General features: G+C 42.9%; 2 protein-coding genes across 20 annotated transcripts in view; one reads left to right on the top strand and one right to left on the bottom strand.

Moving 5' to 3' along the window:
• The window catches only part of UBAP2L (ubiquitin associated protein 2 like), a 45,658-nt gene extending 32,991 nt beyond the window's left edge, over window positions 1-12,667 (bottom strand). For 9 of the 18 annotated variants that reach the window (XM_070395680.1, XM_070395687.1, XM_070395691.1 and 6 more), the window contains exons 1-5: window positions 12,555-12,642; window positions 8,716-8,845; window positions 5,676-5,753; window positions 5,003-5,113; window positions 243-444 (exon numbers count right to left, since the gene is read on the bottom strand). In XM_070395680.1, coding sequence (XP_070251781.1) covers window positions 243-444; window positions 5,003-5,113; window positions 5,676-5,753; window positions 8,716-8,805 — 481 coding nt within the window. In that variant the 5' untranslated portion in view covers window positions 8,806-8,845; window positions 12,555-12,642. Of the gene's footprint in view, window positions 1-242; window positions 445-5,002; window positions 5,114-5,675; window positions 5,754-8,715; window positions 8,846-12,554 lie in introns of all 18 variants that reach the window. The other 9 variants (XM_070395683.1, XM_070395690.1, XM_070395692.1 and 6 more) reach the window with 2 other exon arrangements.
• A 319-nt stretch (window positions 12,668-12,986) lies between these two features.
• CUNH1orf43 (chromosome unknown C1orf43 homolog) lies at window positions 12,987-25,805 on the top strand. Of its 2 annotated transcripts, XM_070396115.1 has the most exons (7): window positions 12,988-13,232; window positions 13,618-13,719; window positions 21,668-21,785; window positions 21,996-22,049; window positions 22,670-22,836; window positions 22,916-22,974; window positions 25,200-25,805. In XM_070396115.1, exons 1-7 carry the CDS (start codon window positions 13,167-13,169, stop codon window positions 25,393-25,395), a joined length of 762 nt encoding a protein of 253 aa, XP_070252216.1. In that variant the 5' UTR covers window positions 12,988-13,166; the 3' UTR covers window positions 25,396-25,805. The 2 variants fall into 2 exon arrangements, with proteins under 2 accessions (XP_070252218.1, XP_070252216.1); XM_070396117.1 differs by lacking the exon at window positions 13,618-13,719 and having other exon boundaries at window positions 12,987-13,232.
• Window position 25,806: the final 1 nt, after the last annotated feature.

The raw sequence follows: 25,806 nt of genomic DNA, 5'->3' as shown, positions 1-25,806 counted from the left end.
GAACATGATGGTTACTAGGGGAATGGTGATGAACCACAACAGAGAACTCTAAGTCAAACTTTACAAATAGTTACAGGATAACTTAATGCCAAACTGGTGGTTGCTGCTAGAAAGGCTAATGTTAAGAGACACCAGGGTCTTGGAAGAGATAATGGCAAGAAAATTTTTAAAAAGGTGATATAATGGTTACTAGGTCCGGCCTAGCAGGGCCTTGACAACCCTGAAATCTGGACATTACTGACCCACAGCTGGTTTTGTTAAAGCCCCATGCATACACTCTCGTCCACGGCTGGCGCCTCTTCCCCGTCTTGGTGGCCCACCACGTCGCCGACTATAGTCTCTGTCCCGGTCTCGATTTTCTTTGCCTTCCTCATTGGATTCCGTTTGGCCACCATCCTTCTGTCCTGAGACTCCTTTCTTCTTTCCGACCATCTCCCAGGAATGCTAAAGGGCAGAGCATTCATAGCTAATCAACATGGATTGCTACCAGGAAACCAGAGATAAAAGCTGGAACAGCCCTGCTGCTGTGTCTCAGTGGCTGAGCATCTATCTATGAACCAGGAGATTGCAGTTAGATTCCCAGTCAGGACACATGCCCAGGTTGTGGGCAAAATCCTCAATGCAGGGTTTGCAGGAGGCATCCAATCGATCATTCTCTCTCTCTCCCTTTCCCTTCCTCATTCTAAAATCAATAAAAATGTATTTTTAAAAAAGAAAAAAGCTGCGACAACTGTTAACCATTCTCCTCTCAGCATCCAAGTCTAAGATACCTCTAACTAATTTACTTGGAGGGTACAGAAAGAATCTCAAAACAAACTTGACACCTAACACTGCACAACTGAAGTTCTTTTATAGGGGAGGTGCTAACGAACTGCAGAGATCATTTCCAAAAGGATCATCAAGATCCTTATCCAGTTTAGTCACTTGGCATATTAGTCAAAAGACTTAGTTCCTGGTCCCTAGCTTTCAAGTGTGTTTCCTTAGCTGAAAAAACTAATTTCCTGTGGATTCAGTGATTCCTAATTTTTTATAATCTCATGCATGTCAAAGAAAGAAAACAGAAAGTTTCTAAGTTAACTTTGAATTCAGAATGAGTAAGCAGCATTCAACTCTTGGGCATATGCTCTAACCAAGCAATCTAGAATTTAGGAGGAAAACAACAGCACCTACTTCCCCACACAACATCCCAACTTCCTTTTCTTAAAAGACCAAATAGCAGCCAGGAAGGCACCGCCCTGGCCCCAAGACATGCTGACTATAGGAAGCCTTCCGTTCCAGGTTTTATGCACTGTGTTCTCCCCTATACTTCTTAAACTTATAGAGTCCAATTCAGCTTTCCCCAAAACAGAATATTCTATAATTCATTCCAGAAAGAAAATTTGTGGTAAGAAAAATAAGCTAAACAGTCTTATAAAATACTCATTCCTTAAGAAAATGAATTTTATAAATTTAAAGTTTTAAACATACACATATCTTAATTTACACATATTTTTTCAGAAAATATATATAAAATAAAAATTCCAGGACAAGCACCCAAATTACCAATCTTTACTATCCTAGTTACCATCTAACTCAAATAACAATGACCCTGGTTATCAGCAATAGCTATCTAATATTGAATAGCTTTCAAGAATATGAACCAGGCCCTAGCCAGGTGGCTCTGTTGGTTGGAGTGTTGTCCCGTACACCAAAAGGTTGTGGGTTCAATCCACAGTCCAGGTGCAGCACACAAGAAACAACTGATCAATGTTTCTCCCCCCGCCCTCCTCTCTTTCTAAAAGCAATAAACATATCCTTGGGTGAGGATGGGAAAAAAAAAAGAATATGAACCAGGTAGAACATAAAATTACTATTAATATTCTCAGGGTTGACAATAATATTGTGGTCGTATAAAATAGCAGTCGCCAACCGGTGGTCCATGAGGTCTGAAAGGTTGGTGACCGCTGGTTTAAGGAAACCTTTGGAGCAGCAGTTGCCAACCAGGGATCCTCGGACCACTGGTGGTCCGTGAGGTCTGAAAGGTTGGCGACTGCTGGTATAAAAGATCATCCTTCACCCTGGCCGGTGTGGTTCAGTGAATAGAGCATCAGCCTGTGCACCAAAGGATTATGGGTTCAATTCCGGGTCAAGGGCACGTACCTGGGGTGTGTGCAGGAGGCAACCAATCAGTGTGTCTCTCTCAACATCAATATTTTTCTCTCTCTCTATCCTCCTTTCACTCTCTCTAAAAATCAATGAAAAAATATCCTTGGGTGAGGATTAACAAAAAAAAAATCATCTTTCTTTAAGGGAAGCATCCTAAAATATCTAGGGAATAAAATATTATGATATCTACAATTACTTCCAAATAATCCCAAATATCCATCAATGGATAAACGGACAAAACGATGGCATATACATATACTGGATTATCAAGCCTTAAAAAAATGGAATTCTGATACATGCCACAATATAAATCTTGAAAACATTATGCTAGGTGAAATAACAACAAAAGGACAACAAAATAACAACAAAAGGACAAGTATATTATATGATGCCACTAGAATAGGCAAATTCAGAAACAGAAACAGAAAATAGGTTACCAGGAGTTGATGGGAGGGAGAATGAGGAGTTACTATTTAATGAATACAGAAAATCCATTTTCAATTCAGTTTGAGAAATGAAAAACTCCTGAAAATAAATAGTAATGGTTATACAACTTTGTCAATGTACTTAATGCCTAAATTATACACTTTAAAATGGTTAGAACAGTAAATTTTAAGTATATTTTACCAAAATTTTAAAAGTTCTTAAGTTCAAAAACATCAATTTAAAATTATGGTAAAAACATATCTACATATTCTAAAGTCTGCAATAAATAGTTTACAAAAGTAATAATTAAAAATATACATATTAAGTATCCACCAAGGACTTGGCAGCTCCTCACTGCCTACTCTTCCAAACCAAGTTGATTTCACATTACAATTGGTGGGTTACTTTCTGCTTACAGAGGCTTCAATTCCTATGTTAGCATAACCCTCTAGCTAAATCTGCATTAGAAACAATGAAAACCAGATTTAAAACAGCTAGCTTTTAGAGTTTTTGCTAGTCTGTCTTAAAACCTAGCAAGTTTCAGAAACCTGTTGTCTTCCTCCTCTATGGTATACATTAGCTGCTGGCACCAGATAACCTCCATAAGGAAAGAGAACTAGCCGAAACCGGTTTGGCTCAGTGGCTGGAGCGTCGGCCTGCGGACTGAAGGGTCCCGGGTTCGATTCCGGTCAAGGGCATGTATCTGGGTTGCGGGCACATCCCCGGTGGGGGATGTGCAGGAGGCAGCTGATCGATGTTCCTCTCTCATCGATGTTTCTAACTCTCTATTCCTCTCCCTTCCTCTCTGTAAAAAATCAATAAAATATATTTTAAAAAAAAAAAAAAAAAGGAAAGAGAACTACTAGGATCTTCCCAAAGATACTGCCAGTTTTCTGATATGATCGCATCCACCCAAATACATCCAACATCCTTGGCAGCTGACTTTGCTTCCCATTGATTTCACTAGTAGCTGGTTTATTTGTAGCATAAGCCCATATTCTCATTAATTTTTTTTTTTTAATCCTCACCTGAGGATATTTCCCACTGATTTTTAGAAAGAGTGGGAAGAAGGGAGGGAGGGTAGACGGAGGGAAAGGGGAAGAGAGAAAGAAACATGGATGTGAGAGAGACACATCAATTGGTTGCTTCCTGCACATGCCTTTGACCAGAAATCGAAGCCTTCTGTGACTAGGCCAACGCGCTAACCTTTGAGTAACACTGGCCAGGGCTCCAGTTTACTTTTCTTTTTTGATACTGTGGAAGTTCAAACTTGAAGCACTAGACAGAAGATGCTGGAAGGTGAAAGAAAATGTGACTTGTGCTAAATTAGACTTCTAAAAAGCATGAGTAGTCAGTCCTACCTCTTCCCCTTCAAAAATATCTTGGGACAACTATTCCAGAGTAAACTCAAAATTAATCAAAGGCACAGTTATATAACTGCCCAGGCAATAATTTTCAAATAAAGTCAATAATGTAAAATCAAACCTGGAACCACACTTTAAAGAGAAAAATTCACAAATTTAAATTCAATGATTAAAGAAAGTTTTCCACTATGATTTCCCATTGTCTAAAGAAAACTGACAAACCTCCAACATGCAATTAAAGTGACACTGTAACATCAGTTGATTACTCAAAGGATGAACTCTGGTTCTCTATCCCAACCCAAAGTCCCCAGTGTAAGACCAAGTAAATGAAAATAACTTCAAAATGATACAGTGCTCATTAAACAAAAATAAAAATGAAGTCCTCTATTAAGCACTGCAGAAACATCCCAAATTAGTAAGGCAGTATAGAATCTCTGTTGTTAAGGGACTTATAATTTGGTACAATAAGACAAGCATAAAAACACAGGATTCTCACTGAGTGGGAAGTAGAGGAAGAAGTAAAAGCAATTCTAAATTCTAGAACAAGAGACCCTCCAAGATATTCCCTTATCCTCTCTAGGGATGGTCAAGAGGCTGTAAAATTTTGTTATCTGCTACCTCAACAGAAATAAGTTCACATGATGAAAAGGTATTGGAAAACGCAAAGCTGATATTGATGGGAATGTGCTGAAGTCAGAATCCAGTAGTTTGTGATTTTGTTCAATGACAGTAAAACAGGTGAACAGAAGTCTTCCATATTAGCAGCTAAAGCTATGAAATAGCATCTCTAATTCATACTAATCCAGTCCTGAAAACAGTCACTAGCCTAGAGTGAATAATTTATTCCAGGCCAATTAGAAGAACCTGATTTTATGTTTTCTCCTGTTTATTGTACATTAATTTTAAGTATTTGCAAACTGCAGCAAACAATCTTCAAAGTAGTTCCCAGTTCTATATGAAGAATAAGGTACTCTGTTTTAATTGAGTTACCCCATTTGCTATTTTTAGAATATTACTAGCATCTCATTCAGGGACCCACTTTCTAGAGCACTTTATTAGCACTATACCGTATCTGGGTTTCCTTCCAGCAGTACATTGATGGCTCTGTTGACATCTCCATTGCAGTCATGCAAAGCAATGACACATTCATCCTGGTTCTTGCCTGTGATATCAATCAACTGAAAAAGAAAGATCAGCAGTGATCATGAACAAGTTTGTACTCCCCACCAAAACAACAACAACAAAACCTAGGTGAAGAAGAGAAAACACCAGCTGAGTTTGAAAAAACCAGGCTTAAAAAAACAAAGCAAAATTTTGGTGTTCTAATTCCAAAAGCAAAAAATACAATGACCAAAAATGGGATTAAAGGACTTACATACAAAAGCAATCAAACAATAAAACATCTAATAGAGAATCACACTCAGAAACACACAGACTTCGGCATAACATGAACTTCTACACTTCCTAGATGCCACAATTGCTCAATGTTGCTATAGAAGGGCATCAACGAAGTCAGTCATTAAACAAGAGGTTGAAATTAAGACAAAACCTCTGAACAAGGTATCTGTCCAAAAGGGTCAGTAAATCAGACAATAAAAGCACTTATTTACTGGCTTAACCTATCATATTTCAGTCATAACTCTTTTAATACCTATAACACGAAGTACCCTGGTAGGCATCTATGCATTAATCCAGATGTTTTTTTCCCCATAGTTTATAGCAAATTAGCAATCCACTCACTTGTTTCACCTTTTCCTCAAAGTCAGCATCATTATGGTCTGAAATCATCTGTGCAAGTCGAATTTGTTCCGCAGTGGCCTAAGAATTGAGATAAATAGTTTAAAAAAAAAAAAGCATGATTGACAGACAACAGTTTAGAGCAGGGTGGGGGACCTTTCTTCTGCCAAGGGCCATTTGCATATTTATAACATTGTTCACAGGCCATACAAAATTATCAACTTAAAAATCAGCCTGCGCCAAAACCGGTTTGGCTCAGTGGATAGAGCGTCGGTCTGCGGACTGAAAGGTCCCAGGTTGATTCCGGTCAAGGGCATGTACCTGGGTTGCGGGCACATCCCCAGTGGGGGATGTGCAGGAGGCAGCTGGTCGATGTTCCTCTCTCATCGATGTTTCTAACTCTCTATCTCTCTCCCTTCCTCTCTGTAAAAAATCAATAAAAATATATTAAAAAAAAAAAAATCAGCCTGCTATATTTGGTCAAACATTTAATTAACTCACCCCTAATGCCTTCGCAGGGCCAGACCGAATGATTTCGAGGGCCTTATAGCCTGAGGGGCAGATGTTCCCCACCCCTGGTTTAGAGAAATAAGAAGGACCTATGTAGTCAATATCCATTGTATTTCCCACCCCAGTTTCCTTCTTATTACAAATGACCAAGTAATAAAATCCTAACTGCCCTGGCCAGTATGGCTCAGTTGGTTGGAGCATCAACCCGTGCACCAAAAGGTGACAGGTTCGATTCCCAGTCAGGGCACATGCAGGAGGCAGCTGATGGATGTTTCTTGCTCCCTCTAAAACAACAACAACAACAACAACAACAAAACACTAACAGCATTTGAGATGCTTAAGTCAGCACAATGACAAAAAACAAAGAGTAAAGCTGGTACTATTTCACTCTACAATACCTAAAAAAAGCAGGAGGCTTTTTCACCAATGTTCACCATTAAAGAGGCTTTCATGTTGGGATCACAGGACCACTTTGAAACATCTGCACCTTGATTCACATTAATATACAGTATTTGCAAAGTCATGTGTAAACAAACCCTTTTCCTATTTCTGCAATAACCAATGCCACCCTCCTATTCTTAGGGCTGACATAAGGGTTAGCCTAAAGGTAGATTCAGCATATCTTCTCAGGATCCCGTGTATGTTTACAAGATAATGCAAATTTTATTGTCCCAATTGAGACACTAACTCAAAACTTAAGTGCTAAAATTCTGCTAGAAATTCACTTGGAAGGAAAAAAAAAAAGAGTAAGAGGAAAGTTCTAGTTTTACATATTCAATTTATCTGACCATAACCAAATGGGAAATTAATTTATTCACATTACATACCAACCAACACCAAACTGGTTATAGAAAACAGATCATACTAAATCAAACTTTAAAAAACAAAAACCCATAAACTTTAGTACCCAGGAGGACTACAATACTCTAGGGCAGTGGTTCTCAACCTTGGCTGCTCATTAGAATCACCTGGGAATCTTTTTAAAATCCTGATTTCTGGGGCCTCATCCTCCGGAAATTCTGTTTCTTTGTTATGGGGTGGGGCCACAACATTAGTAACAATGAAACAGAATTTCCGGAGGATGAGGCCCAGAAATCAGGATTTTAAAAAGATTCCCAGGTGATTCTAATGTGCAGCCAAGGTTGAGAACCACTGCTCTAGGGCCATGGTCGGCAAACTGCGGCTCGAGAGCCACATGTGGCTCTTTGGCCCCCTGAGTGTGGCTCTTCCTAAGCCTTAGGAGTACCCTAATTAAGTTAATAACAATGTACCTACCTATATAGTTTAAGTTTAAAAAATTTGGCTCTCAAAAGAAATTTCAATCGTTGTACTGTTGATATTTGGCTCTGTTGACTAATGAGTTTGCCGACCACTGCTCCAGGGTGTCTCATTTGTTAATTTTGAAGGAAAATAGCAAAGATGTTAATGCCTCATGGAAAAGGAAATAGCAGATTAGGCTTCAGTGAGACCAAAGAGGAAGATAACAGATCCGTTAGGAAAAAGAATAACAAAAGAAAGGCAAAAAGTGGCAAGATAAAGGTGGGCTAGAAAGATGGCAAGATGGCTATTGCTAAAACATGTATTGCTATCTTAGAAATACAAAGCACAAGAGCCATTCTTTCCAAGCCTCATAGTTCAGTATTAAAGAACAAAAAGAGCCGTGACTGGTTTGGCTCAGTGGAAAGAGCGTTGGCCTGCGGACTGAAAGGTCCCAGGTTCGATTCCAGTCAAGGGCATGTACCTTGGTTGCGGGCACATCCCCAGTGGGAGGTGTGCAGGAGGCAGCTGATCGATGTTTCTAACTCTCTATTCCTCTCCCTTCCTCTCTGTAAAAAATCAATAAAATATTTAAATAAAAAAAAAAAAAGAACAAAAAGAGCACTACATCACAGTACAACATTAATAGTTATAAGGCTCCAAGTAAAAAGAGACAAGGACATGCCCTAGCCGGTTTGGTTCAGTGGATAGAGTGTTGGCCTGCGGACTGAAAAGTCCCAGGTTCAATTCTGGTCAAGGGCATATGCCCAGGTTGTGGGCTCGATTCCTAGTAGGGAGCATGCAGGAAGCAGCCGATCAATGATTCTCTCTCATCATTGATATTTCTCTCTCTCCCTCTCCCTTCCTCTCTGAAATCATTAAAACATACTTTAAGAAAATAAAAAGAAGGACTTGAAAATAAGAATGAAGAACCCAAATCAAGAATCCAAAGTATAGCCTTAACCGGTTTGGCTCAGTGGATAGAGCGTTGGCCTGCAGACTGAAAGGTCCCAGGTTCGATTCCGGTCAAGGGCATGTACCTGGGTTGCGGGCACATCCCCAGTAGGAGGTGTGCAGGAGGCAGCTGATCGATGTTTCTCTCTCATCGATGTTTCTAACTCTCTATCCCTCTCCCTTACTCTCTGTAAAATATCAATAAAATATATCTTTTTTTAAAAAGAAAAAGAATCCAAAGTATAGAATGATGCTGCATTAGATAGAAACTAGAATCAATCAGCAAACCTACCCATGGATCCATAACACTTGGATTCTTTACCTGTGGCCGTTGCTTGTGCTGTGTCTGGTTTTGGTTTTGAGGTTGTTCCCAGTTTCCCCGGGCTCGGTTCGTGCCCACCGACGTCATCATTTACAGTATATACAAATAACAGTATTTACAAGGTAGAATACTGAAAGATTAAAAAAAAGTTTAGATATTAAATACAGGCAAAATGAGGGCTTTTAACCTCTCATCAGCATCTTCACTAAACACTTTCAGTTCTTCAAAGAAATAAACCAAGAGGATTCACCTGTTCAGAGAAATTTAGTTTGACAAATTCCTTATGAAACTATGGATGTTAATCCATTTTTGTATAAGAAATGTATAAAGCATCTGTTAAATAATGTGGGTTTTTTAAGTTATGAGCACAGTTTGGTTACTCGTCCCCTATAAGCGGGTTTTGTGAAGTTTTGCTATCTTAGTAGTAGACAAAAATATCTCAAGTCCCTTTGATATAAAGGAAAGATAAAGCCTAGAAACGAGTCTTCCAGGAAGAGGATTAGTCTGTACTCAATTCACCTATGAAAACAGGCTTACCTTACAACCCTTTGAGTTGCATGTGACCTCCATCATTTAAAAAAGCACAAACTCAAGTCTAGCTTCTTTCTCCCTTAAGTTCCTATCTCTCGGCATGCTGTGGGGCTTCCATACTTTCCACAAGCATATAAGAGCCCCAGTGACTTTGCCCAGAACCTCAGTTCCCTGGATAATTCCAACACATTGCTTTTGCAGCTGCTTCTGTTGATCTCCTAATCCACAGTCCAAGAAACCAGAATTAAAATTACTCTCTACCACTCACCTTGATATACAGAGAATCCCAAACCCAAATCATCTAGCAGCACAAAGTTTTATTTGGAAGAAAGAGCTTCTGGGAAATCATTTTAAACTTGAGACATTATTGCAGGGCAAGAGGACTTAGTAAACAAAGAAAACATTCATTACACGATGGAGTGCTCAAGATAAGGTTATTCCGAATTGTTTTATTCCCTTCCAAGGAGTACAAGTTTATGCTTTTATGCTCATTTACTTATTAATTGGTTAATTCTAGACTGCTCAGAAGACATTGCTGGATTTGAGGTAGAACTAGAGTGGGCTCCTAAAGAAATATGCAAGGAATAACTATTAGGGAAATGAATTTCACCTGTTTCTTGGTTCACAAAAAAAGTTGACTTCCTTATGGATAAATTTTTCACCAAGTTCGGTAATAGGTTGGATGGGTCTTTGTTTTGTGATGCAGTCATTAAGAATTAAGAATTCTACATCCTCTATCACTAAGAAAGAGTTGTAAGGGACTAATTTTTAACCACTACCTCTCCCCTCACACACATGTGCACACAAAGACCTATAAATATTTCTGGCTTAGTAAGGGATTATTTACTACACAGTAGTACAGTTTCCCAGGCTGGCATTATAATCAAGTTTCAATACTTAATTTACAAAAACAAACAACAACAAAAATCTGTTGTTTAACCAAGTACCCCTGGATTCAACTAAAAGTGGGAGGGGGGGATTAAAATTAGAAGGAAACTGTTATGCTTAATAACTGGCTCTAAGATGTAGTTTCTAATATGGGGATAGCCATTCCTGTAGCTTACAACTATTGACTGCTTTCTACTCCACATGTGATTTCAATTTGTGAGCATGATTTACACTACAGCTATGGATTGCATGACTAGCTAGCTATGTGGACAACTGTACATACTGTACCAATTGATGTAAATATATTAAAAGTCATATTGGAAGCCACATAATCATTCAGGAAAGGGTGGGGGGGAATCCTCCTGATCACTCTTGCTATTGGTTTCTATTTTTCTATTACAAGTGTTTTAAAAAGTGTGACTAAGAAAATTTTACCACCTAGGTAGTAACAACACCGAGCAACAGGTAAGTGATCTGGGATGGAGCACTAGAGGTCACAGAATTAGTAGCCTTTCAGTAGCAAGCAGACACATACCCAGAGTTATCACAGTGAAGGTGAGCAATCTTGTTAAATACTCCTTCTTAAAAAATAAAAAAGTTTAAGGGAAATAGGTGAGAAGTATTGGAGACCAAGGGACTAGTGTGGGAACAAATACAGGTTTCAACACAGGAGTGCCCTTGACCATTTTTTGAAAACCAGCTACTTAAAAAAATAGCCAGAGAAATTTTACAGAAAAAAATAAATAACAAGTATTTATTGAGTATCTACTGTGTCCAGGGCTTGAGAAAATACAAAAGCAATATGACTCGGTTGCTGCCCTCAGGGAGCTTACAATCTAGTTTGAGAAACAATTCCGGGACCCTGAAGCTGGATAGGGGCCGGGCAGGCTTCCTACTTCTTACAAAGTAACTAATTCCCCTAGATGCTTTGTGGTAATGACCCCTTCCTCTCCTTCCCATGAACTGCAATCGAACGTCTGAAAATAGTCCTTCACAGTTAGGACATGTTTAATAAAGAGGGGGCTTTAAAAATAAAGAGCAAACAGTACACTGTAAGGCCTTTCATCGTTAGTTTACATGCCAGCAACACTTCCTGTTCATAACGGAAATAATCACTGGCGTAATCTAATCTTTAAAGACAATGGTGTGGGGTCTCAAAGCAGTCTTATCAGCCCATACTCAGCCAAGACGGTCCAGTGCTCAATGAATGCTGGTGGTCACCGGCCCTCGTTCCCTCCCATCAAACATCCCCCCCGGCCAGACATGGGCGGTGGGAGGGGGACGGGGGGGGGGGGGGGACACAGAAAGCACTTCTCCACCTAATAACCAAGGACAGTCCAAGGCAGCACGACAAGAACAAGAGAAACACCTATTCCTGTGTTGTTTTTCTTTCCACAACATCCTACACCGGAGGTGGCCACATTTCAAGAACGGTGGAAAGGAGCAGCCTCCTGTTTGTGACATCAGCTCGCAGAGCCAATGTAGGGGCTGCCCGTCGGGGGAAGGGGCTGGGGAAACGTCTCATGACTGTCCCATTATGAGAACAGCCAGCACCCCGGTGCTCTAGTGACGTCCCTTCGGCGGAAGGCACCCCGATGGGGGCCTCCATGTCCAGCTTCCCACAAATAACATCATCATGTCGGGGAGGGGGGGGGTACACCAAACTCCAGTATGGACAACAGAAAGCTAGAGACGGCAGCAAAAAAGACAGATATCCCAGGAGCTGGGGCGGTGAGGAAGGAGGAAGGGCAACGAGAAGAGCTGACAAAGAAGCTGGAAACGGAGCGGGGACGCAAGCCCACGCGTTCAGGATGAAAGGCTCGCCCCGCTCCGCAGCGCCCCGTCGCCTCCTTCCCTCCCACCCGGAACCATCCAACCCCCCGCACTCCAAACTGGGGACCACATGAGCGAGTCCGGGGCAGCTCCACCCCGTCGCCCTCCCTTCCCTCCGCCACCCCCAAACCAGGCCGGATCCGGATCAGAAGAGGCCCACAGCGGGTCGGAAAGGGAGGAGGCCCCCTCGTCTTCTCCACAGGCACCGGCAGGGGCAGCGAGGGCCGTACCTCGGGTGGGGCCCAGGTCTCGCTCGCTCGCGCTCTTTCTCGCTCTCCCCCACCTCAGGCTCTAGCCGCATGCCCCCCCCCCCCTCCGGCTGCCCCAAGCCCCGCCCCGGCCACGCTCCCAAATCGAGGCCCCGGCTCTGGTGAGGCCCACTAGGCCGCGAACCCAACCATAAACAAAACCTCCGGCAGCCGACTCGGGGGATAGCCAGAGCTCTCACGACTTGGGGGGAGGGGGTGTACAGTGGGGGAACACACGGTGCGGGGGGGCCTACCAAGGGAGGGGAACACGGCGGGGGTAGGAGAGAAAGGAGGAGGATAAAAGGGGGATCGCGGATTTAAAGGGGCCGCGGACAATACCCGGCCCCGCCGCGCTGCCGCTGCCGCCGCCGCCGCCGCCAACGCCGCTGCGCTCCCAACTTTACCTCAGTCTCCTCCACACTGACACCCCCGGGCCGCGCCGCCCCTGTCACGTGATATAAGGTTCCCTCCTCCCCGCCCCCATCCCTCCTTTTCCCTCTCGCGCTCGCGCTCGCGCCTTGCCCCGCCCACTTGCCTTCCTGCGTCCGCCAGCACGTGACGCAAAAGGGACGCGCACGCCGGCGTGCGCGTGTCGCCACGCCACGAGACACCGCTCCCCCGCCTCCTCCACGTAGGCCACGCCCCCTCCACGTGATGCACAGGTGGCCTTCGCTTCCTCTTACTGGCGTAGTTCCGCGTCTCCGCTTCCACCGCTCCCGGCTGCCTTTGCGCGCCGGAGTCACGTGTTGGGGGAAGCGGGAAGGTGTCGTTCTTCTTTCCCCGCCTCCCCCATCCGCCATGTTTTCTGGCCGGGTCATCCTTGGTCTTTCTGCGTAAGGAAATGGCCGGGGGGTTTCAGAGAACCCAGGCGCCGTTGCCTCGGAGGAGCCCGGGCTGACGAGGCAGGGCAGCGGGGTAAACCGGAGCAGTTCTGCGCGGGGTGGGGAGGCCATGGCGTCCGGCAGTAACTGGCTGTCGGGGGTGAACGTCGTGCTGGTGATGGCCTACGGGAGCCTGGTGAGATTTCCCGACCCTAGTCCTGCTGTTGCGTGTGACCTAGTAGAGCCCCTCCTGGGGAGCAGTTCCTTGTCCTCATTCTGCACCCACTCACCACTTTTTCTGGGTTTTGACCCCTATCCCGGGAGCACCTGGGGTCGTAAGTCACCGACTCGTACTGCCCCGCCCCTGGCCAAGAGCCCTCCCTCTGAACCCTAAAACAGAGTGCACCCCACGCCTCCGCCTGCCGGCTTCCTTTTACCCACCCCTGCTCTGATGGCCTTGCTGTCCCCAGTTACACCCCCAAGCCTCCCGGAGAGCCTGAATCGCGATTTGAAATGAAGGCATGCCTTTTATTCTTTTCACTGTCTTAAGATTCGTTACTTCTCTCATATCTTTTGGACAGGTGTTTGTGCTGCTATTTATTTTTGTGAAGAGGCAAATCATGCGCTTTGCAATGAAATCCCGAAGGGGACCTCACGTCCCTGTGGGACACAATGCCCCCAAGGTAGGTCCTGCAGGCCCCGGGTGGGCGTGGCTTCCCAGATCCGTTCGGGCCCGGAAGGAGATTTCCTTTGCTTTTGGGAACGACTTTTAAGTCCCTCCTTCTCTTGTCCAGTTGCCCACGTTACCTTGGTAGACTGAGCAATAGCTGTCAGTCTGGGGGCTGGCTTACCTGCTCACCGCTGTGGCGTGTAGCTTCCCCAGGAACTTCAGCTTCTGCATCTGCAGAATGAAGGGCTTGGGGTAAAATTCCCAACTTTCGTGTTAAGATACCTCCCAGTTCAAATTAAACTACCCAGTGTTTTCTGTTTGTTTGTGTGTTTGTTCTTTTAAATTTTGTTTTAGAATGGGGTTAGAGTGGTTAAAATTAGCCCCAGCACAATAAAAGTTGCCTCTTGCGGAACTTTAGATTTATAAGGGCTCCCTAAGTCATCCAGTTCCAACGCTCACAGTTAGGAAGTGAAACCTAAGTCAATGAAACAGTTTAGCCAAAGACATTTTAGAAAGTGAATAACCACTTCTTAGGGGATTGCCTTCCTTTCCTTGGCCTAGTTATTTATCTACTGATGAAATTTTATCTCTATCCCAGACCTTTTTCCTGAGTTCCATACTTACATATCCAACTGCCTGCCTGACACTTAGATGTCTGATAGGCATGTCACACCTACCTATCTACATCAGAGCTCTTGATAACCCACCTCCATCCCCATCCTGCTGTGTGTTTCTGCCTTCCACTTAGAGCAGTGGTTCTCAATCTTCCTCATGCCTCGACCCTTTAATACAGTTCCTCATGTTGTGGTGACCCCCAACCATAAAATTATTTAAGTTGCTACTTCATAACTGTAATTTTGCTACTGTTAGGAATCGTCATGTAAATATCTGATATGCAGGATGTATTTTCATTGTTACAAATTGAACATAATTAAAAGCATAGTGATTAATCACAAAAACAATATGTAATTATATATGTGTTTTCCAATGGTCCTAGGCGACCCCTGTGAAAGGGTCGTTCGACCCCCAAAGGGGTCGTGACCCACAGGTTGAGAACCGCTGACTTAGAGTAAAAGACACCTGTTGCCCTTACCAACCTCTTTTTGTGTGGCTCTCCCTTGATCACTGGAACCCAGCTACAGTGGTTGAATTTTCCACTTTTCCATGTGCTGTTACTGTGATGACCTGTTGGTCTTCCCTTGACTAGCTCATTTGTTCTTTGGATCTTAATTTAAATATTATTTCCTCCAAAGAGGAGTGCTTATTACCTATTTAAAATAGGTCCTCCTCTTTGTTTCCTCAGAGTCCCCTGATTTTTTCCTAGATAGCATTTTACCACTAATTTTTTTTTATGCTTAGTTTTCTATTTGTTTAATGCCTCTCTCTTCCATTAAACTTTAAGTTTCAAGAATGCAGGCCCCATACCAGTTTTGTTCACTGTAAAGTCAGAATCTACATATGTTAGGTACTCAACTCATTTTAAGTGAAAAGCAGGTTAGTGGGAGAGCTAGAGCTAGTACACAACTCTCAATTCTAGACCAAAGTTCTTTCATTAACCAGTGCTATTAACCCTCCCCTCCTTATTCTTTGCTTATATATTTCATGGAAAACCTCAAGAAAGATGTCATGGCCTGAAATGTCAGCAGAACTCCTTTAACATTCCCGTAGGTCCCCAAATGCCTGCTTACTTCCACAAGGATTAGGGTTGGCTTCCAGTATATCACAAGCCAATCAAAACTTGGACTATCTCGAAGCCCCATGGACTAGATGAGAGCAAGGTTCCTTTTGCTTTTAAATATCTAAATTTTCACCCATTGTTGGTGGAAATAAAAATTAGTTAAACGACTGTGGAAAATAATTGGGCATTATCTAATAAGATTGTACAGGTTCCTAATCCACAGCTCAGCAATTCCACTCCTACCATAGAGAAATTAATTTTTGCTATGTGTACCAGAAGATATGTACAAGATTATTTATAGCAGCATTGTTTGTCATACAGTAAGCCGTCGATTTAAGGGACTTCAGATTTAATGGACAAAATTTCCAGTCCATGTGTCATATGTGAAAATTAACACCCTGTTAATTTTAAAATGCTTTTAACCAAGATTTGTTTATAATTAACAGGTTACTTTATGTTCTTAATTCAGTAATTTTTAACAAATTTTAGCAAACAGACCATACGTTGAAAAAAACACTGTAGTGATTTTATCAACAAAAATATTACATATCTTCAACTATAGTCTACATATTTAAATCTAAGAGTCACCGCTCTTAACAATGTTCGGCAAATGATTAGCACGCGGTCACACCACATTGTTCATGGTAATTGGTTCTGTTGTCGAGTAACATGACTTTCTATAGTAGTTTTAACTAGAGTGCTAAGCCACACCCCACCCATGTGTATTTGTTTACTCTCCTGCTGAAGGTGCAAATTTATTAGATCTATTCAGTATAAATTTAAAATTACTGTAATATATATATAGAAAACTTTTCTCTGAAGTTAAGCTTCTCATGCATAATTTTAATTAAATAAACGTATTTACATAAGTAAAAATGGGAAAAGTAATTTGTCCATTTTTAACATACACATTCAGAAAACCTATTTTATTATATAACTTTCAGCTTTAATGGACATCCCCTTGCCCAAATTAGTCCATTATATCCAGATTTTACTGTATTTTAAAAAGAAATTGCCTTGGCCGGTATGGTATGGTGGTTAAAGTGTCAGCCTGCTCACCGAAGGGTCGCAGGTTCCATGCTCACTCAAGGGCATGTAGCTGGGTTGTAGATTCCATCCCTGGTTCCCCTTAGGGAGAATTCAAGAGGCAACTGATCAGTGTGTCTCTGTCACATTAATGTTTCTCTCAGTCTTTCTCTTTCCCTCTCCCCGCTTTCCTCCCTCCCACTCTCTAAAAATCAATGGAGCCCTAGCAAGTTTGGCTCAGTGGATAGAGCATCAGCCTGCAGACTGAAGGGTCCCGGGTTCGATTCTAATCAAGGGCACATGCCCGGGTTTCGGGCTCAATCCCCAGTAGGGGGTGTGCAGGAGGCAGCCAATCAGTGAATCTCTCTCATCATTGATGTTTCTATCTCTCCCTCTCCCTTCCTCTCTGAAATTAATAAAAATATATTTTTTAAAAAATCAATGGAAAATATATTCTCAAGTGAGGATTAACAAAGAAAGAAAAATTAAAATATATATATTTTTTCATATTTCAATGGCTGGAATTAAAACAAAACAAACTTCCATAAATAAAATAAATAAATAAAATTTTTATTGATTTCAGAGAGGAAGGGATGAGGGAGAGAGATAGAAACATCAATGATGAGAGAGAATTATTGATCGGCTGCCTCCTGCACGACCCCCACTGGAGAAGGAGCCTGCAACCAGAGTGCCTCAACTGGGAATTGAACCATGACTTCTGGTTCATAGGTCTGCACTCAACCACTGAACCATCCAGCTGGGCAGGGGCGATCGTTAATCTAAATGTCTACTGAGAATGGCTCTCTCTATATATAAAAGGCTAATATGCTAAGTGTTCATCCAACCGGTTGCTGTGACATGCAGTGACCACCGGGCGGGGGGGGGGGCAGATGCTCAATGCAGGAGCTGCCGTGACACACACTGGCCATTTACAAAGAAAGGGCACCGCGGACCTGGTGCTGACAAAGCAACACTTGGCTTCCCCCAAGTGGAACACAGGCCCCACCACCACCCCTGAGCAACAGACCACCAAATCACAGTCAATGCTGTCAAGACCCCATGGCACAAAATGCGGCCCACAGCCCAGCCCAGAAACGTTCACTGTGGGCACGGGGTAATGATGTCACATAGCAGTGACCAGCTTCCTCTCCCTAGTGACTAGACTCCTTGGAGTTTCTTCAGCCCAGGAACATGGCTCGCTTTACAGCCAGGTGCAAACATTTTACAGCTTCACCAAATGTCTGTGAAGGATTTTCCCATGTCTCATCTCATTTGATCCTCACAGAAGTCCTGGAGTAGGTAGATAGGAGACTCGGTAGAATCCTATTTTTTTTTCAGTACCTGGAAAACAGAGATTTAGAGAAAGTTTAGAAACTTGACCTGACTGAAAAGAAGTAAGAAATGGTGGACCTTGAAAATGACTTAAGGTTTTCTCACTGCGCAGAATATAGTCAAACACTGCTGCAGTTAAATATTTTATCCTTTGTTCTCCCTGCGTGTTCTACAATAATAATCTGCTTCATGTTGATATTTACTACTGTGTTGCTGACAATTACCTGAAAGAGAAGTTAGGGTGCTTCACTGAGCTGGAAAAGGTTTAGCTACATCAGAAAACAGGTCTAATTAAGCAAGTTTATTCTATATATATAAAAGGCTAAGTTGACTCGTGCATGCATGATACATATAAAGCTCTGCATGGCGCCAATCGCACCCATGTGTTTTGATCTCTCATTGTCAATCATGAATTTGGTTGACATTTCTATCATAGAGAAAGGGCAAATAGTGATATTAAAATATTTCTTCTAATTAATTTACTTTCAATGTGCACGAATCTGTGCACCAGGCCACTAATATCTATAAACAGGGAATATGCTAATTAGCCAAGCATCGTGACCGCTCCAGAGGAGGCTGCATCACAACCACTCAGGAGGAGCTGCGCACACAGATGGGCAAGAGAGGACTGCGTGCCGCCCCCACCCCAGTGGCGGGGGGGGGGGGGGGGGCAGAGTGGAGACACAACACACAGAGAGGCTGGGGCTGGGGCCGGGCTGGAGGGGAGACACAACACACAGGAGCTCCTGCCCCCACCCCAGCAGACACAACATACTACCGGGGGCATGTCCCGAGCTGCCACCGCATGGCTCAGAGCACGCCTCTACCCCAGCCAAAACAATGCAGTGGCAGGGGCTACATGGGGCAGTTGTGGGTCCCAGCCCCCCGCGGAGTGCCTCCTCCCACAATTTCAATCGGGCTGGGCCTCTAGTAATATCCTATATAATAAACGGCTAATATGCAAATCGAGTGAACGGCAGAACAACCAGTCGCTATGATGTGCACTGACCACCAGGGGAGCGCCGTTCAGCCAGAAGCTGGGCTCAACAGCTGTTGAGCGCAGCAGTGGTGGAAGCCTCTCCCGCCTCTGCAGCAGCCTTAAGGATGTCCGACTGCTGGTCTAAGCCATCAGTCAGACATCATTCGAGGGCTCCCAGACTGCAAGAGGGCGCAGGCCAGGCTGAGAGACCCCCACCCCCACCCCCCGCACGAATTACATGCACCAGACCTCTAGTATAGTTATAGTCTGGAATACTATAGGAAATGAAAATAAATTGAGATAAATACATGAACACTAATGAAGCTCCAAAGTATTTGTGAATGTAAGTCACAAATGTGAATGAATCTTGAGAACACCCTGAGTGAAAAAAGCCATTCACAAAAACACCATATAATTCCACTCCATTTCTTTCTTTTATCTTTTGTATTGATTTCAGAGACTTGAGGGAGCGAAAGATAGAACCATTGATGATGAAAGAAAATCATTGATCAGCTCCCTCTTGCACGCCCCCCTACTGGGAATCAAGCCCACAACCCGGGCATGTGCCCTTGACCAGAATCGAACCCAAGACCCTTCAATCCGCAGGCTGACACTCTATCCACTGAGCCAAACCGGCTAAGGGTAATTCTATTCCATTTATATGAAATTCTAGAACAGACAGAACTGTATTGATAGAAAGCACATCATTGTTGCCCAGCGGGAAAGGTTGACTGCAAATGAGTATGAAGAACATTCTGGGGTGATGGAAATGTTCTGTATCTTTTTTTTTTTTTTTAAACCCTCATCCAAGGATATGCTTTTCATTGATGAGAGAGAGAGGAAGGTAGAGGGTGAGAAATATTGATTGGTTGGCTTGCCTGCAGTACCTGCCCCAACAGAGGATTGAACCAGCAACCTGGGTACATGCCCTGACCAGGAACCAAATCCATAATCCTCTGTTGCACCCAGGACAATACTAACCAACTGAGCCACACCAGCCAGGGCATGTTCTGTTTCTTGATTGGAATGGTGATTGGGTATATTCATTTGTCAAAACTCATCCACCTACACAAATGGTTGCATTTTGTTGCATGTAAATTCACCCTCAATAAAGGTTATTTAAAATTTTGAAAGACAAATTACAGATTCAAAAAGTATTTTTTCCGCCCTGGTCAGTATTCTATAATGATTAGAGTGTCAGCCCAGGAAGCGAAGGGTCACAGGTTCGATTCTGGTCATCAGCAAGTACCTGGGTTGCAGGTTCCCCGCCTAGGATGGGACTTGGGCAGGAGGCAACCAATTGATGTGGCTGTCTCACATCAATATTTCTCTCTCCTCTCTCCCACTCTCTAAAATCAGTGGAAAAAATACCCTCCAGCGATGATCAACAACAACAAAAAGCCCTCTACTTTTGTATCTGATACTTCCAGGTGAATAGGATGCAGCAACATGACCTTGTATTCCAGAGAAATGTCCTTGTTTTCTGGTGATGGAACCACTTGTGAGACGCTGGTATTGTACAGGCAGATTCACGTGGTGGTCGGAAAGCATCCACAGTGGCTTTGGCAGGATCAGGCTCACACTTGATCGGGCTCTCAGATTGTGATAATCATGCAGCTGATTCCTTTTCCATGGATTTCCTTTGTCACCAACACTCTCCAATGGTCATGAGTACTTTTATTTATGTCACCTCTTGCACATGCCTTGCTTCCAGTTTCACAGATATCAATTGGGTCCTCTTTTAAGTTCTGGATATTCATCTTTGTGTCCTGGGTCTTCCTAAGTGTGAGGGATGGCACCATAGTGCCACATATATCCTTTATAAGGGAACAAATTTGCAACAAAATGGAATTTTCCTCTTTTCACCTCGTTTAATTGGTTTTGAATGGTCCTTTGTAGTAAGACCAGTGTGGTACTTCAACTACCATATGGAACACATCCTTATCTGTATAAATTGGGATATCATGAAATGGAGATGTGTATTGTCCTTTTTTATTTTTATGTTTTTACTTTTAGAGGGAGAGGGTGAGAGAGAAACATCAATGTGAAAGCATCAATCATCTGCCTCCTACATGCCATGCCCCCTACCCAGGCATGTCCCCTGACCAGTAATCGAACTGTCAAATTGTCCGTTGCATGGGACAGCGCCCAACCAACTGAGCCACACCAGCCACGCTGTCCTTTTTAATTTTTCTTTCTTTTTTTTTAATATACATTTTATTGATTTCAGAGAGGAAGGTGAGAGGGAGAGAGAGAAATATCAGTGATGAGAGCGAATCATTGATTGGCTGCCTGCTGCACGCCCCACATTGGGGATCGAGCCTACAACCCAGGCATGTGCCCTGACCGGAAATGGAACCACAACCTCCTGGTTCATAGGTCATCGCTCAACCACTGAACCACGCCAGCTGGGCTTTCTGAATTTTGAGGGAGATGTGGTACTCAAGGATGAAGGGCATGGCGCTCCTCAGGGCTGAAGCAGCTCATGGTACCAGAGACATTGCCTGCTGCTGCCACAGACCAAGCAGCCCGCACACAGTTCAGACTGATAAGGAGAGACCATTCTTTTTTTTTTCTTTTTTAAAATTCCTCACCAGAGAACATGTTATTTTTAGAGAGGGGGGAAGGAGGATAGAGAGAGAGAGCGAGTAGTTGTCTCCTGTACATGCCCCAACCAGGGATCAAATCCCCAACCTAGGTATGTGCCCTGACTGGAATTGAACCCTCAACCTTTCAGTGTATGGGACGACATTCCAACCAACTGAGCTACACTGGGGCAAAGAGAGACCATTATTACATTTTTGAGTCTTATCTTGCAATTTCATTAGCCAAATGAGCATTTTCTCTGCTTCTGTCATCTTAGTTGCTCATTTGCTCTGCTCCATGTCCAGATTAATGGAAAGCAGAGTGCAGGGTAAGTGATTGTGTATTCTTTTCTCTGAACAGGACTTAAAAGAGGAGATTGATATTCGACTATCCAGGGTTCAGGATATCAAGTATGAACCTCAGCTCCTTGCAGATGATGATGCAAGACTGCTGCAGCTGGACACCCAGGGAAATCAGAGTATGTGGCATTCTCTTGGAAAATACTTCAGTGAGGAGTCCTGCAAGTTTAGAATTCCTTTGCTCTCAGAGTTGTAACATAGCTGCTGGCAAAACCAGCATCTGTGGGTCCTGTGTTACTGGGTATATGACATGTGGAGGGCAGGTTTTTAGCTTGGCGTTTAGAGACTTTTTTGAGGGTTATATCTGAGACCACTCTCTTTCTCAACAGGTTGCTACAACTATTTATACAGGATGAAAGCTCTAGATGCCATCCGTGCCTCTGGTAAGGGCTACTTGACGGGCCATTCGGGATCCTGAAAGCTCATTAGGGAAGAGGGGGAGGAACCCACTTGATGTACTTAGAATTTGTCCTTTCTGCACTCTCTCTGGTTCGTAGAAATTTTCCTAGTTTTGTGAGTATTGGGTGACTCTTTTGCATGAGAAAATGATGTAGACAAGTTATTTCTTCTCCAAAGAGTCTGAATTTGTTTTGTTCTTTAGACCTTAAATGTCATGAGCTGGGTGGTGGCAATTTGCTTGTTTTCCGCAAAAGACAAGCTCTTTTGCTAAGCCCCAGATAGATTATTCTTTACTTCTTTTATTCTATAACCATTATCACATATACTCTGTCTCTACTAAAACATAGTTTATGTCTTAAAGCCAGGGTAGATATGTAGGGGGGTAAATAGGAGGGTAACACGATTGTGTATCATTGATATAGTTACAGTTGTGTTGCCACCACCAAATGACAACTCAGACACAGCTCTATACCTCTGGTCTTCTTAATTCTTTAGAACTTCCCTGCAACTCATTCATTGGATCCATTTCTAAGTTTGGGAAATTAACTAGAAAGAGTAACAAATGGAAGAAGGGGTAGCATTATGCTATTATTTATCTCCTCAGAAATCCCATTTCATGCTGAAGGCCGGCATCCCCGTTCCTTAATGGGCAAGAATTTTCGCTCCTACCTGCTAGATCTTCGAAACACTAGTACTCCTTTCAAGGGTGTGCGCAAGGCCCTCATTGATACACTGCTGGACGGCTATGAAACAGCCCGCTACGGGACTGGGGTAAGCTGGGTTGCCACTAAAGGGAACTGAAGGGATCCCCACACTAAGAGATCCTCACTCTCCCTTCCTTTTTCCTCAGGTCTTTGGCCAGAGAGAGTACCTGCGCTACCAGGAGGCCCTGAGTGAGCTGGCCACAGTGTGAGTTTAGATGGGAACATGTCAGGGGACTGGTTAGAGAATAGATAGTAGAGCTGGACTGCTTCCATAGTGAGATGGCCTCCATAAAGCAATGTGAACAGAATCCATGCTAACGTAAGAGTGTCAGGTCCCAGACAATGAGAACTGCCTCTCGCTCACATTGGAAAGCAGATGCGCCTCAACAAGCTAATAAGTGAACCTTCTCCTGCTTTTGTACACCTCTTTTTTAATTGGTGTAAAAAGGAGTAGAGTTTTTCAGCACAGAGATGCCTTCTCTCCCAGGGTCCTCCTTCAGTGCCTTGGTCTGATAAAAATAAGATTTAAATGCCACCCATTTTTATTACTACTTTAAGCATTAGTAACCTCTGAAACAGGACATCACTGTAGAGTCCCCTGATGAGTATGTGTGTTAGAGGAGAGGAATCATGACTTTCTGGGAATGTTTTAAATATGTACTAACATAGTTTCATTATGTTGTTTATGCAAATCTATAATAAAAGCATAATATGCTAATTGGACCGGACAGCCCAACAGCAGAACAACCGTCCCGGACAACCTTCCAGATGAAGCCAGGGCTGCGAGGGCCTAGCCCCTTGCACGAATTTTGTGCATTGGGCCTCTAGTGTTAAAATGAAAGGGTAAAAAGGATAAGCCAATCTAGAATAAAAAGTTAACAGCATGAAAAGAAAGAATACATCTGTTTTCTGATGTGTTGAGAATGGATCTTTCTCAAACGATAAAGGTTATGTCTGTCCTGTCTTTTCTCTGTTCCTAAGAATAAACCACCTTGTTCCTACTAAAAACTAGCAACGGTAATGAAAATGAGCCTGCGGAAAGGATGGGAAAGGGCATTTGGTCTAGAAGTCAGGCAGGAGGCCTGTGCAAAACTTTTTTTTTAAAGACAAATATTTTATGACTCTGTTACTTGAGATGCTTAGAGCAGTTAAATTCGTAGAGATAGACAGCAGAATGGTGGTTGCCACGGGCTGGAGGAAAGGAGGAATAGAGAGTTAATAGGTAGAGGGTTTGTTTTGCAAGATGAAAAAAATTCTGGATATTAGTCACACAATAAAGTAAATGTACCTAACACTACTAAACTGTAAACATTTAAAAATAGTTAAGATGGGCCCTGGCTAGAGTGGCTTATTTGTTTGGATTGTTGTCCTGTCCACGGGAAGGTCACAGGTTCAATTCCTGATCAGAGGCACATACCTAGGTTGTATGTTCAATCCCAGTTGGGGCAGGTACAGGAGGCAAACAATTCATGTTTCTCAAGTCAATATTTCTCCCTCTCTCCCTTCCTTCCTCTAAAAAATCAATAAGGTTCTATAAAAAATAGTTAAGATTTAAATACAGCCGAAACCGGTTTGGCTCAGTGGATAGAGCGTCAGCCTGCGGAAGGTCCCGGGTTCGATTCCGGTCAAGGGCATGTACCTGGGTTGCAGGCACATCCCCAGTAGGAGATGTGCAGGAGGCAGCTGATCGATGTTTCTCTCTCATCGATGTTTCTAACTATCTCCCTTCCTCTCTGTAAAAAAATCAATAAAATATATATTTTTTAAAAAGATTTAAATACAAAAAATAGCAACTTTTATGTTTATTTTACTATAAAAAATTTTTAATTTAGTCTCTGATTTCTAGCTTCTAGAAAGGTTCAATGGATGTAGTGAAAAATAGTATAGGCTCTGAAACCTGACTAGCTTAGGTTTGAATCCCAGCTTTCTGTCACTTAATAGCTTTGTGACCTCAAGCAAGTTACTTAATAGACCCTCAGTTTCCTAACCTGAAAAATGAAATGATCCGACAATGTAAGAATATTGAGATATTAGTAAATTAGATGTTAGGAAAGCACCAAGTTTAATGTCCTAATGTGATCAGTACTCAGTAGTTACTTTTATTCTTATTATTTGATATTCCATTCTCCAGGGATTCTCTCTGGACTGGGAAAATATTAGTGGCATACACACATTAGGCGACTCACCAGAATTAAAAGTTTTCTTTAAGAGTAGTGAGATGAAAAGGTTGGGCCAGAGGCAGGGACTCAGTGGGAAAATTGGTTACTCTGCTATTTCTAAGCTGCCAGGTAGGATTTTAGTAAAAATTAGTTTATAAAATAGGATAGAGACCATTTGTGCTACAACTGCATTTATGGGGTGGATGAACCTCGAATTCTATTCTTTCATTAGTCCTCATTCTGCCTGTGACCTGCCCTCTGTGTTCTTCAGGGTCAAAGCACGAAGTGGGAACTCTCAGCGACAGCATCAGTCAGCAGCCAAAGACCTGACCCAGTCTCCTGAGGTCTCCCCAACCACCATCCAGGTGACATACCTCCCCTCCAGCCAGAAGAGCAAACGTGCCAAGCACTTCCTCGAACTGAAGAGCTTTAAGGACAACTATAACACACTAGAGAGCACTCTGTGATGGCGCTGAAGGACTTGCTGTTGATGGAGCCAGAGAGACTGCATTGTGCTGGCTGGGTGCCCCTCAGGTCATCTGGATCAGCTGAAGCTCCCGGTCGTGTCCACAGCTCTTAGAGCTCATGCCTAGAGGATCATTCTCCAAGCCTTCCTTATGGCCAGTTTCAAAACACCAGTTAAGACTTTATTTTCCCTTGGTAGCACTTTTTTTCTGGAGTTGAATTAAGATGTTTTTCTTAATGTTTCTGTCAGAGCTTCCTTAAAAATCCTCACTTGGTTTTGATCATAGTTCATCTGCCCCTTTCTAGACTATAATCCCAAGGGTGAGAGAGTTGGGGTGACAGGGGAAGAATGGTCAGACCAATGCACTGGTCTGACTTTATAAATTAATAAAATGAACAATTAAACAATAAAG

This window comes from Myotis yumanensis, unplaced genomic scaffold, assembly GCF_028538775.1.
Source record: "Myotis yumanensis isolate MYYU_CA2020_CCGP unplaced genomic scaffold, mMyoYum1.0.hap1 SCAF_17, whole genome shotgun sequence".
Lineage (NCBI taxonomy): Eukaryota > Metazoa > Chordata > Mammalia > Chiroptera > Vespertilionidae > Myotis > Myotis yumanensis.
The sequence above is the reverse complement of the archived record's forward strand: the minus strand, read 5'-3'. Positions and strand labels throughout refer to the sequence as shown.

Excerpts from the sequence above, each read along its gene's own strand:
- CUNH1orf43 (XM_070396115.1), top strand. The coding sequence starts at position 13,167 with ATGGCGTCCGGCAGTAACTGGCTGTCGGGGGTGAACGTCGTGCTGGTG. Across the intron at positions 21,786-21,995 it reads GGACACCCAGGGAAATCAGA|GTTGCTACAACTATTTATAC; the intron begins GTATGTGGCATT and ends CTTTCTCAACAG. Across the intron at positions 22,975-25,199 it reads CTGAGTGAGCTGGCCACAGT|GGTCAAAGCACGAAGTGGGA; the intron begins GTGAGTTTAGAT and ends TGTGTTCTTCAG.